We start from the raw sequence: 13,083 nt of genomic DNA, 5'->3' as shown, positions 1-13,083 counted from the left end.
GCAGGAGCCAGAGCTGAGGATCAGCCTTCATAGGGCAAAATTATGCAAAAGCTGTTCTCTAGTGAAAAGGGGGTTTAATTGTGCTTCTTTCTAGTAGTGATTCATTGCTTTTGAAGGCTCTGCAATGGGTACCTGCTTTGGGATATCTCTGTGCCAGTGCCACAATTTTCTAGGGGCTCTGGGGCCACACACTGGACCTACAGGCAGGATCCAGGCCACAGGACACCAGTTGGACAGTCCTGCATGCATTAGTAGCAGCAATAAAGACAGGAACAGACATGAACATATTTCTCCCTGAAGTGAAATAGTAATAAAAAATTTCTTAAGCTGCCTATAACAAAGACAGGAATGGTAAAGGTGAAAGCTTACAAGTTCATTGCTAATTCATTAACAACAAACTGTCTGCATCAACTATCTCACATTTCAATGCCAAGGGCAACAAGCAAAGGAACACATGCACAGCATGGAGCAAAAAAATCACCAACGCAAGGGACACATGGAACTGGGACCAGTAGCCAGGTCCTGCAAAGTGCATGATCCAGGTCTTATCATTGTCAGCTCCTCAAAATGATCTAGTGAATCTGGGCAAAAGCATTTCAAAGACTTTAATCCATGTGAAATATTACTTCCTGGAACCGGAAATTCAATCCCTAGCAATGAAAACAAAAGCACACTCATAAATGCACCTTTCAACTCAGCCAATATAGCCATATTTAGGCTCATGCTCTCTCAAAAAATCCTTTACTCATTAATATAAAGTAAACTTGAAATGATTGCTATAATTGCAGTTAAAAAATTAATCATGTTTTGAGATAAATGCAGATAAAAGCATGTTTTACTAATTATCTTTTGAAGCTTCGGCTCATGAAAGATTAAAGGTGGAAGAAAAGTTGTTGAAATATTGAAGACAAAAAAATCCTACCATTTGAAATCACTTTGAAGCCATGTACCTCATATGAGTGATCCTTAATGTCCAGATGTATAAAAAGGGAGTCTCTTTAATTCAGAAGAAGTCTAACAAAGCATGCCAATTGGAGTTTTTATGCCATCAGCTCCCTGGAAATTGGTGCATTTAGCAGCCCCTCCTCTGCAGAACTCCAGACCATAGTGGGATTTTCTTGTGCTTCATCCCCAGCTGGGACAAAAAACTTCAAGCCTGAATTCAAAACTGAGTTCTAGAATTTTGGGTTTCATGGAGCTCTCCAGAGCTCCCATAGTATCAGCCTACTTATAACTAGTTTTACATACCCAAGCAATCATCTGAGGAGCCCACAAAGACAGCACTTTTACAGCTCAGGAAGGAGGAGCTGGAGGCACAGACAGCAGACCCTCATCACCAGCCACAGGGTTACTCACAAGCCACACGAAGACTTGTTTCTGTCCCCAGGCACTTAAAGGCATGCAGGTTATCTGGGGTGCAAATTACCCAAAGCAAGACTGGCATTTCCATTCACAGCCCTGGAACTAACAAGGCAAATAATTCCCTTCCTGCTCCATACCACCAGCCTATTTGACATCAGCAGTTTGCAGCCTGAGCGTTAATTAGGAGAGCAGATCTATTGACCACAGGCTGAAATGGATGTCCACAACTCCACTGGAAATGTTTTAGGCTTCTGCAAATTGAAACAAGTTGAAAAATACTCTTAGGTAAAATTCCTAAGCAACTTTATAGCCATTTCAAAGACCTAGTAATAATTTCCATCAGATCTGAACTGGTGCAACAGTATACATTTTAGAAGTTTACACCTGCAGCATGACAGAAGCAAAGCCTGTTGTTACAGGGCAGTTTTCAAAAGGCATTGAACTGCGCTCAAAAGCTACACAGTGTCAATGTCAAGGACTCTTCAGTGCTCTGGAGTCTCAAGAGTCAGGGCAGATCTGAAATGGAGCAGCTGACACCTCTTCGCTGAGGGAAGGGTCCCCCTGTAATGAACATTACTCCCCAGGTGCACAGCCCCCTGCACTCCATTTCTCCTCGCTCCTTTCCCCTCACCCCGCAGCTTTTAACCCCCCTGCCCATCACAAAGCATGGTGACACCAAATTATTAAATTCTCCCCTTGCTGCACACCTGAGCAGGGCTAGGTAAATGATTAAATAGTTGGGTTTTTCATAACCACACATCCAAGGAAATTTGCCAATGTCTTTTTATTTGCATATCTGGCAGACTGCCCCAGACAACTAATACATAAGTGACAGCGTACAGGTGTATTAGTTTAGAGTTTGCCTTTAATCTAGAGGTGTCAATTTGCTTCTGTTTTAATTACATCCATCTTGATATGTTATTACAACCTCATGAAACTTCTTCATTATGTGAATGGCTATAAATACATACACATGACAAACAGTTGTTATAAATTTTCTGGTTCAGCAGTGGAGGCACAATATCTTAGCCCACACATCATGCTCATTTAAAACTGCAGTTTTCCCTCTCCTCTCTACCCCACTCCATTCCCTTCCTTCTCTTTTCTTTCATCCAATACCAAAATATTTTCCCCCTACATTTAATGGATTCTCTAATATTTACTAGTAGCAGCATCCCAATACAAATTCTCTCAGCTTAGGGAGCTGTTTCAGCCCTTGTGTGCTCTGGGCTGCACCTCTGTGAAATGTCTGTTTGTCATTAGGCAAATATAAGGAGATTGCACTGAGGCCTTATAAACATGCAAAGATCCACTTTTGTAGCTACATAATTCACTGAGTTTTTCAATACACATTCTGAGGTTGAAAACTTGGCTAATCCATCCACCAGATGTATCTTTATGATCCCAGAACTCATTAAAATTTACTTTTTTCCCCTCTTTTTTTAAAAGTCCAGCAGACTCAGCTGTTGAGCTACATTAATTGCATTTTTTTCCATAGTTAAAATGACTAATGCTAGCAGAGTCACTGCCTACAAGCACAATAGCCAGACAGTAAAAATTAGTAGGACTTCTAATCGTTCAGTAATATCCAAATCCCATAAAATTAAGAGAGGCAATTTGGTCCTCTCAAAACAGATGGTTTTGATTTTCAGTATTTATTTTGAATTTTCTTTAAGGGGAGAAAAGAGAGGACAAAAGACACAAATTCACACCAGAAGATTCCATTCAAAGGTCAAAGTGCCCTTGACATGCATTAAACCCCACAACACCAAGAGGGTCACAACATAAATCGTCCCCAACAGCAGCACTTCTTCCCTTGCCTTCTTACCACACAGACCCCTCCGAGGTCAACACTACTTTCACTGCCTCAGCCCTCCACCAGTGGCCTCTCTGATGGATGCCTCACCCTGCCAGCCATGCCCAACAATCTGGAGCAAGCTGCAGAGCGTGTGTTACCCAGTTCATGCAACAGCAGCACCTCCCAGCTCCTTCCCTTGGGCAACAGATCCCAGTTTCTGGGAGACCCCTGGAAAATACTCATGGTACCCTCTGGAGGCATGTGGTGCTAAGCACCTGGATGTACAGGAGACAAGAGGAAGGTGACAGAAGTCATTAGGAGCCACGTGAAGACCAAAGCCACATTCCTGGCCACAAGTCAGGTCCTTTGGCCACCTCTCTACCATTCACACCATCCATGTAAGCAAGGAGCCAGGTCCTTCAGCCATCTATCCTCTATTCCCACCTTCTGCAGAAGTAGATGTCTCATCAAAACAAAACAAAAAAAAAAAAACACAAAAAAAAATTAAACACATTATCAGACTGAAAGGTCTCAGGTCACTTAGGACTTCCAGAGAGAAAATAAACAAAAATCAGTGCCAAGAGCAATTATCACCATGTTTGTAACTCATCTCAGTCTCAGAAATAAAAAATGGTATGCAAACAACAAAACATGGGCTGTCAGGATTTGCCAGGAGGGAGAAGGAAGGAACCACACAGGTTTTGTACCCTGCTCTCCTGTACCCAAGAGCCACCCAAGTGTGGTCCTGGAGGAGTCAGTGGCAATTTCTGTCTCACTGGTTCCACTTCACAGGCAAAAGAATTAAAATGCCTTTACTACACCAGGAGGGTGAGTTAGGAGCAGCTGTAGGACACTCTAGAGCATCTTGGGTCCCCAAGGATGGGTCTCCTGGGACATGGTAAGCCACACCTGCACCTAGGGAAACAGGCAACTGTGGCTCTGGATTCCACTGACAGGTGAGCAGGTACCTGCACCAAGTATTATCACTGTTACACACTCCCCTCCAAAACACCGCTGCTCTCACAGTCAGCCTATGACCAAAAAAGGCTGCTCACAAACTTTCATGAATCTGGTCTGGATCTGACCACTACTTAATTTCATGGGAGTGTAAAACATGTTTTAAAGTCTGATACAACTGTTAGCATTACTGCACAACACACAAGCACCTCTTCAGAATTTCAGCCACCCAAATGTTAATCTAACCTAGAACCTCCTGGTGCCTACCTCTATCTGCTTCTGGTGTTCACTGTCATCCTGCACCATCCACAAACCTGCTCCAAGTGGCTTCACACAAATGATGCTCAGCACAGAGCTTGTCCCAAAAGCTGGAAGTGTTTGCCTCTTTTCATGAGCTCATCCAACAAAGGACGAGTCCAAGCTTGTGTCTGGATGGGGAGGATAGGTTGACAGTAGTTTTATTCTCAAACCATTAAGTCTCCTTTGGTACCAAATAAAAGTATGAAATGAGAGAATTTATAAGAGCACTAATTGTAGAGGAGAAGAAGCTTCCACTTTAGGAAGCTGGCAAACACACGTGAGACAGATTAAAGGGTGATCATTCCTGGAAAGAACACCGAGCTGAACTCCTGCATGGCTCTGAGTAACTGCTCCGTGTGGAGTTGGTGTATTAATCATATCAGTAATATGTGCATCAGCCAGCACAAATTTTGATTACACAAATCAGAAGTTCAGCCAGCCAGAATTTGGGCACATCAGATATCAGCACACCTCTGAACATCTCCCATGCCTTTGTCTCAGGACATTTTAAAAACAGCAGGACTGAGATGCACACCAAATACCAAGTAAAGCCACATGGAGCATATGCACCATGATCAAATTAAACCACATGAGGAGAACCTCACAAACAGAATAGTATGTGCAGAGCCAAGGGATAATCCACTTCTTTTGCTGACTTATTCCACCACTACTGCACAGAGGATAACAGAACCAAAACTCCTGGCTGTAGTATTTACCAGACTGAAGACATTATTTTGGTTAAAGCCTTCTCTCTCCACCACATGACTGTGTGAACTTCAGCAGCAGTGTTGCCAAGATACAAGGAGAAAAATCTCAAGACATTAAGGTAACACACTATTTAAAGGCAAACAGTACAGCAGAGCTGAGCTGGGGATCTGACAAATTGCCACTGCACGTTCTGCTGTTACAGCAAAACAAATCCCTACCTGCATTAGCCATTCCTCATTACTTACAAAGTGGATTTTCATATCCATTTTACAACAAAGGAGTTTAGAGGACTATGATGTTCTGAAGTGGTCTTCACCATGGCTTGGCATTGAGTCAAAATGACAACAAACTGACTATACAAAAAAATGCACGCAGCTGGTAATTTGTGGCACATACAGAGCCAAACCCCATCAAGAACACAAGATACTGAACTGATAAATTATAAGGATGATGTGCAAAAAGACAGAGAAACGTTGGAAGCAATTCTCTCTTGCAGAACCAAGGCAACACCGCAGTTCAAGTACAGGAAAACTGAGAGTTAAACATTTCCACATTTCAGTCTGCAACTTCCTAACTCCATTACCTTTTTATTAATTGCATTTGAGACTTCACTAAACTTGAGCTTGGGCTATTTTTAAAACCTATCTGACTCAACTTATTGTTGCCCAGAACAAAGATTAAACTTCTAATTTAGCTGCAGATAATTACAATGCTGCAGGTCAGACCCCCAGTGTAATGTGGTAGGGTGTCCCAGTCAAACTGATAGGTGTTCAGAAAAACCCCAAAAAACAAGAGTAGCAGAGCTGGGGGAAAGAGGGAATCATCTTCAGTGAGAGAGGAATCTTTCTGCCTTCCTTCCAGCTGAAGTTACTGGGATTAATGACTCCTTAAGTAGGGACAGATTTGGTTTAGTGTCTCCCCTTGGTACTGACAGCAGGACTCTCACCAAGAAGCATTTTTGTACACAGCAATGGATCTTTCCTGAAACTTCCACTTTTGGTAACAACATCCCCCTCTAGTTCTCTGTGTTCCCATACAGTCCCTGCTATTTCTTTATTGATCTCAGTGTTGTAAGTCAATCTTTCAATTACTCAGACCCTTGATGTCTTTCTGATGATTTTTTTTGCCTTTCCCTAATGATCATTTTCCTTCCAAGTTCCTGATCCTTTACCCTTATTTTATAAATCATAGAATCATATAACTGTTTAGGTTGGAAAAGGCCTCTAAGATCAGAGAGTCCGACCATTAACTCAGCACAGCCAGCCCCACTGCTAACCATGTGTCCAAGTGCCACATCTACACTTCTTTTAACACTCTCCAGGGATGGTGACTCCACCACTGCCCTGGATTTTACACTCCTTCAATGCCAGCAAGGCCCCAGGTATTTAATCAGAAAGGGCTTACTCCCCCAAATAGCAGGGAAAAAAGATGCCAAGATAAGGGAGGATAAGGGTGTCTTTTGTCTTTTGATGTGCAGCGTATTTCTCGTTAGTGCTAATCTTAAAGAGCGGTGCTAGTGGAGATTAATTGAATCACATTCATCTAAAAGAACTTGTCCTTATAGTTTAAACTCTTCCTTCTTCAACTCAAGGCCATTGTGCCTCCTACTACCTCCTATGGGAATGGCAAAAATCCCCACCTTTATTACATAGTTACCTTCAGGAGCTTAAAAGAATATTTAGGCAACAATCTCAATGCTTGGTCATTATCTGCCAAAGAGACAGCTTCAGCTCTCCAACAGCTACTGAAATCAGCTGAAGTTAAGAGTGCCTTGTCTCCCAGAAAGGTACCAGGCTTTTTAAAATAATTTCAAAGTATTTTTAAAGTATTCAGGTACCCAAATGACAGCAACATATGTTTCAAACATCACCCTAGACATTCCTTTTGAGGAATATGCATCCTGCTGTTTTCAGTCCCACTTTCAGTTTGAGTTGCTGTTTTTTCAGGTCTGGTCACTGAGGTTTTCATCAAGATAGTCAGCTACTCTCTCAAGGTTATCTCAAAATTTAATCCCAGGTCAGTTTACTGTTTCCTCTAAACACACAGTGAAAATAATAAATGCTTCGCTTTGTATGATATCCCAGTGTCACACAAAACTTAATGCTCTCCTCATCCCCAGATATCTTCATTTAGTTACTCCCTTCTTTTCTGCTGCTGGTCTAAATCTGCAGACTCGCATGTGCAAACAGAGACTGGGACAAACACCTAAGCATCTAAGCAGTCAATAAACACAAGAAGGGCCACCAAGATTTGCTGTCAGCACTAAACAAACATCTGATGCTATGATGCTGCTGTGGTAAGGCAGGAAGATCAAATTCCTTTTGAAATATGAAGGGATAGAGACAAGGCAGAACAAACCTGCTTGAAATCTCAAAGAATTTAAGCAAACAGGCTAATCAGGCCAGCTAGAAGATTGGTGAGAAGAGAACGATTTGGGGAGGAAAAGCACACAGCAAGCCAGCCATTCTGGTGTCCAGCTCAAAGCTTCTGCTGTCATACAGCCAAGCTATTTCTATTTTCAGTGGGCCATGCCTAGAGATGAGTATCACACACCAGTTATTAAAGCAAATTCCTGCATTCAGATGCATACACAGAGCCACACTGTCAGTGCACACAGACACAGAACTGAGACCACAGGACCTTCAAAACCTTCCTGCTACTTGCACATTTTGTTTTTGTAGTGTCTCTATTTTAAAGCCCAAATCAGCTATTAAGCTTTACTCCATCTAGTCTCGTGCTATCTGTGCAACTTGTAAAAGTGCTGCAGCTAACATCTGCCTAAACCACACAAACACCACGGAACAATTGCTTAAAAATTATTTACACTAGGTGGATGGAATCATCTGACACAGAATTTGAAGCTCATTAAACAGCTCCTTGACAAATATTTGTCAGCATTTCTCATTTGTAATTAATTATATTGGGCTTTACCTGACTATAATTTAGCACGGTCTCAAAACAGACTAATGCCTGTGTGCTGAACAGAAATTAGCTCAGCAAATGCACACTGAGAAATTGTGACAGTTTTATGAAACAAGAATCCCCATTTAAATGCGAGTCCCCCGCTTCCCACCCCACTTCTATCTGGGCTTTATAAATATCTGTGTCCCATTTCAGGCTTGTCAGATGAGCTGCCTGAGTTGAAGCTAAACAAACATCCGCAGAAAAAAACTCATTACCTTACTCAGTGCTCAGAAAACCTGAAACCAACTGCTTACTCCATAGGGATGGTCAGAGCTGACTCAGGAAACATAAAGTACTTCCTAGGCTTTAAGCCATCTTAACATTCAGGTCAGATTTCCTTTCTCATCACAGCAAACCATCTTCACCACGGCACGTCAACAGCCATGTCACGTCAGTCTGCTGCTCGGACACCTCTGCACTGGGGGGGTAGGAGGGAGACAAACATCTTCCTGAAATCTCACCCCACCAGAGAGCTCTGCAGAAGCCTCCTTGCCAGCACTGCCAGAGCACATCGTGGAGGAAGTCACTCCAACGGATTGATTTATCACATTCTGAGAAATGACCTTTCCCTGTCAAGCGGTGTCTAAAATGCCCACCTGGGTTTGGAGAACCTCGTGCTATTATTGCTGGTAACAAACACACCAGCAGTGCAGCACAGGCTCCTCCAAGCTAGGAAAAGCCACAGCTTGACAAGCCACTGGTCACACTAGCACAGGTACAGAGTGTCTGTGCCTTCCTGCTTTTCCAGGCTGGACATTTGGGGAGCTCAGGGCAGCAACGTGGAGTGAACCACAGGGCTTGCTGCTGCCAGTCCAGCAAGGCCACTCACAGGAGAATCTGGTGACCAATTGCAGGACCACACCTCAGCTGCTTTACTACACATTAAGGGCTGGTTTCTGAAGGTCAAGGCTCCAAAATGCTCCCCAGTGTAGAGGACAGGCCCATACTGCACACAGTCTTGAAGTCTTGCAAGGCCAGGCAAGGATCAGTCCGGCCACACATCTGCAACGACACTGGAATTGCTCGGCTGTCACTCCAAGAAGGAAAAAATCCACAGTGAGATCCCACTGTCTTCATTTAACTCCCTCTTCCTGAGTATTCCCCACACAAACATTAGAGACATCAAGGTATGGGGTGCCATAAATGCAGAGACAGATAACCAGAAGCAGATGGCCTCTATTTCAACACCAAACCATTTACACTTGAGAAGTATGACAAGGCTACTGACACCTGGACAGAAAAGCAGTTCCCAGAGTGGGAGATGGTTAGTTTTGTTTCAAGGGATGGGAACTTTTATCAACATAACCATAACAGATTGGATGACGACTCCTGAAGTTATAGTGGCATGGGATCTGTGTTCTTGTACAGCACCTGTGTCCCTTTGCCATCCACAAGCTTCACACAACCTGGTATTTTGCACAGGTTGGGCTTCTTCAATCACCCCAACAAAAAGCAAAAGCATTTAGTAAAAGACACGTGAAATCAAGCTGTGTGGAAGTTCTTGCTACCTTTTTTGAACCTTGATACATAAGAAGGTCCTGGGTGACACCTCACACCCAGCCAACCCACACCCCTACAGCTGCAAGGTTGTCCCCAGAAGCAGAGAGCTCAGCCTTGTCCCTTCAGGGTGGCTGTCCCCTCCTGCATGAGCCACCATCCACTTGTGTCCCCTCTTCTGAACCGTGGCTTAGATCCTCCAGTGGGTGAAACGTTCTGCAGTTCCCTTCTCACAGTTTTTCACACCAAGCAGACAAAACACTGTCTCTGCACGCTTTCAGCTGTGCTAAGCCCAAGAAAAGGCTGAAGTTCAAGCACAAGGCATGGGCTCGGAAAGTCTTGTCTACATTCTGGGCACGAGTGTCTTCTGGAACCTGGGGAGAATCTCCATGGCCTCCAACGAGCTGGGGGCAGACCCACAGCATGAGGTGTATGAATACCAGGACACCTCTCCACAGCACCCGAAGCTTCTTGACTCAACTCAAACACATTAACACCTGAACATCTCACCAAGGCTGAGGTATCTCACTCCACCAGCCAGTCAAAAGCTCCTCAACAACACCAGAATTACAATAAAAACTTCAGGCTGCTGCATGCAACACACAGAGCAATTTCTGCCACACTGGGGTTGTGCCTTAGACACCTTCGTCTCCCTCTGATCTTCAGAAACAAGTTTCTCAATGTACATACGGAGCTGCAGGAAAAAGCACCTAACAACGATTTTGTGACATTATTTCTTAACGCAGCATGAAATCGTTAGGTCAAAACGTGCCACCTATCACATGAACATTAAAAGTATGTCAAGTCTCAGTGTGCAAGCTATTGTTTTATCTGAATGTGATATTAGCTGGCAGAACTGGGTAATGTATCTGTGCTCCTTTTTAGTGATACAGGATTATGAGAGGATGCAAGTAGTAGCCAGGCTTGGCTTGGCAAAGAGAGCACAGCAATTATTTTCAAGTAGAAAATAAACAAATAAGAAGTGAAACAGAATAAAGACATTTTCTAAAATGCCCTACCAAGTTCTAAACTTGCTCTTCACTTCCTCTCCGAAAAGGACTACAGCCAAATTCTCGAGTCCTTATTCCCATAAAATTGCTTAATGACACAAACTAGGGCTTTGTTTGAGGAAAAGCAGAATTTTGTCCGAAACAGAAGCATACAAATTTCTCTCCTGCCAATAAACACATACTCACACTTTTGGTCCCTCTGGTTTGAGCAGGGCGCTTACGGATGGGCTCACCAGGTGAGAAATGGTGGATAAATGGAATCTGGACATTACCTCAGCATTTGTTCCTTATTGCTTACATGAGTCTAACACCAACCATGTGGAGGTTTGTTGGAGTGAACAAATCCTCCCTTAATTACACCAGAGTAAGTTCTGTTGGAGGCATAGTGTGGATGGATACAGGTGTAACCAAGGACTAAGTCTGGCTACAAAACAAGAAACAAAATAAAACAAACAAAAAAATCCCTGAAAATCCACTAAATATTCCTGGCTAAATATTTAAACATCTTAAAAGCTACACAGATTTCTTTTTCTTTTTGTTAAACAATCAGCTTCACCTCCAAATTTATTTTGACAGTTCATCATCATTCCAGTTGTGCCTCCAGTGCACGTAAACCCAAATAAATTTGCTTTTCACCACAGCAAACTTCTCCTGATCAGAACTTACAAACAACAAAGCCCTTCAAACACACGGGCTGGAGATCCCCTTCCATGGCAGCATCACCACCACGACCCCGGCTGGGCTGACAGCGCTTTCCACGCTCGCGAGTGGCTGGGCGGAGGGAGCACGGAGAGGCGAGGCCGGGCCGGGCGCAGGGAAGCGACGCCCGAGAAGCCCCGCGGGGCTTCGCCTCCCTCCGCCCGGCCTGGGCTCTGCCAGCCCCTTCGATCGCGCCGGGGGATGACTCGAGCCGCCCACCGCGGGGCCCACTCGTGACACGCCGGCAGGGAGCGCGGCAGGCCGGGCGCCCCCCGCCCGCAGCGGCACCGCGATCGCCCCGAGAAACACGCGCGGCCGCCCCCCCCGCGGCCCCGCGGACACGAGTGGGCGGCCCCGCCGGGCCACGGCGGCGCGAGAAAAGTTTGATCCGTGGGAGGGGAGGGGAAGCGCCGCCGGGGGACCGCGCACAACTCCCCGCTCCCCGCGCGGGGGGATGGCCCCGGCCCCGCCGCCCGCCGGGAGCGGCGCGCCGGGCTGCAGGTGTCGGCGGCAGGAGGGAGAAGGGAGGGCAGCGGGGCACCCCGGGGACGGGGAGGGGGCGGCGGGACCGCCCCCGCGGGCACCCCCGGCGGGCCGGCCCGGGGACCGGGGTCAGGGGCGGGGGGGTGTCCGGGGGGCGCCGCGGGGGCTCCCCCGCCGCTGCCCCCACACAATGAGGCGCACACAAAGCGCCGCCGCTCCTACCTCCAGCGCCTCGAAAGTGACGAAGCTGGACATCGCGAAACCGTCGATAATGTCCTCTTCGGCCGAGGAGGACTCCCGCCGCTTCCTCCGGGGGGGCCGCGGCCGGGACGGCGGCGGGGGCCCATTGTCTTCCTTCTCCGAGCCCGAGGAGGAGAGCGCGGCGGCCCCGGGGCCGGCGGCCCCGCCGGCGGCACAGCCGCGCCGCCCGCCTTTGGCTCGCCGCTCCCGGTCGCGCTGGGACCGCGATCGCCGCTTCTTCCGAAGCCCGTTGCATCGCGCCGGGCCATCCATGTCTCTCGCCGGCTCTCCCTCTCGCTCTCGTCCCCCCCCGCCCCACCGCAGCCACAAATCCGGCTCCCCCGGCGGAATAACGGGGGAGGGAGGGAGGGAGAGAGGGAAGGAGAAAGGGAGGGAGGAGAGGACAGCAAGGGGGTGGGGGGGATGAAAGAATCCGAGTGCGGTTCCACCACCACCAGCAGCAAGCACCAAATGTAAGAGATTCCTATAAGCGAGCCAAGGAAAGTAATGGCTGATCTCAGGTCGCCTTTGTAAAAAAAAAAAAAAAAAAAAAAAAAAAAAGCCACGGAGAGAAAGGAAAAAAAAAAAAAAAGCCTCCCCAAGCAGGCAATAAATCAGAATAGCGGAATGCTTTGATCAAGGGGCTGGGAGGGCGAGGATCTTCGAAAGAGAGGAAAAAAGGTTGAGACGAAGGGGGGAAAAATAAAGAAAGGAGACCAGGAGACCCGCTGGAAGGAGGGAGCTGAGAGTATTTCCTTGCACAAAATTTATTTTCTTTCTTCCTTTCCTCCCCAACTAAAAGAAGTTCCAGGGGGGGAAAAATATATATGTAGACGTACAGAACTCCCTTTCTGCCTGCGTGTGTGTGTGTGTGTGTGTGTGCAGGGAAGGGTGCAGCCTTCCCCTCCCCACCAACACGCACTCCTCTCCCCCTCCTCCTTTATCTCCCTGGATCAAACACAATAATAATAATAACGATGCATCCAGATGCAATTTTCTCAGGCACCGACCAGGGATGGACTCGGGAGTGGAGATCAGATCCCAGCCCGGCCCCTCCAAAAACAA

General features: G+C 46.3%; 1 protein-coding gene across 2 annotated transcripts in view; it reads right to left on the bottom strand.

Annotated features, from left to right (window-relative positions):
- The window catches only part of AUTS2 (activator of transcription and developmental regulator AUTS2), a 782,988-nt gene extending 770,439 nt beyond the window's left edge, over window positions 1-12,549 (bottom strand). For both annotated transcript variants that reach the window (XM_038157971.1, XM_038157972.1), the window contains exon 1: window positions 12,001-12,549. In XM_038157971.1, the coding sequence (XP_038013899.1) occupies window positions 12,001-12,291 (291 nt within the window). In that variant the 5' untranslated portion in view covers window positions 12,292-12,549. The remainder of the gene's footprint in view (window positions 1-12,000) is intronic.
- Between the last annotated feature and the right edge of the window lie 534 nt (window positions 12,550-13,083).

This window comes from Motacilla alba, chromosome 19 (assembly GCF_015832195.1).
Source record: "Motacilla alba alba isolate MOTALB_02 chromosome 19, Motacilla_alba_V1.0_pri, whole genome shotgun sequence".
NCBI classification, from domain to species: domain Eukaryota; kingdom Metazoa; phylum Chordata; class Aves; order Passeriformes; family Motacillidae; genus Motacilla; species Motacilla alba.
This window is presented reverse-complemented; position numbering and strand designations above follow the sequence as displayed.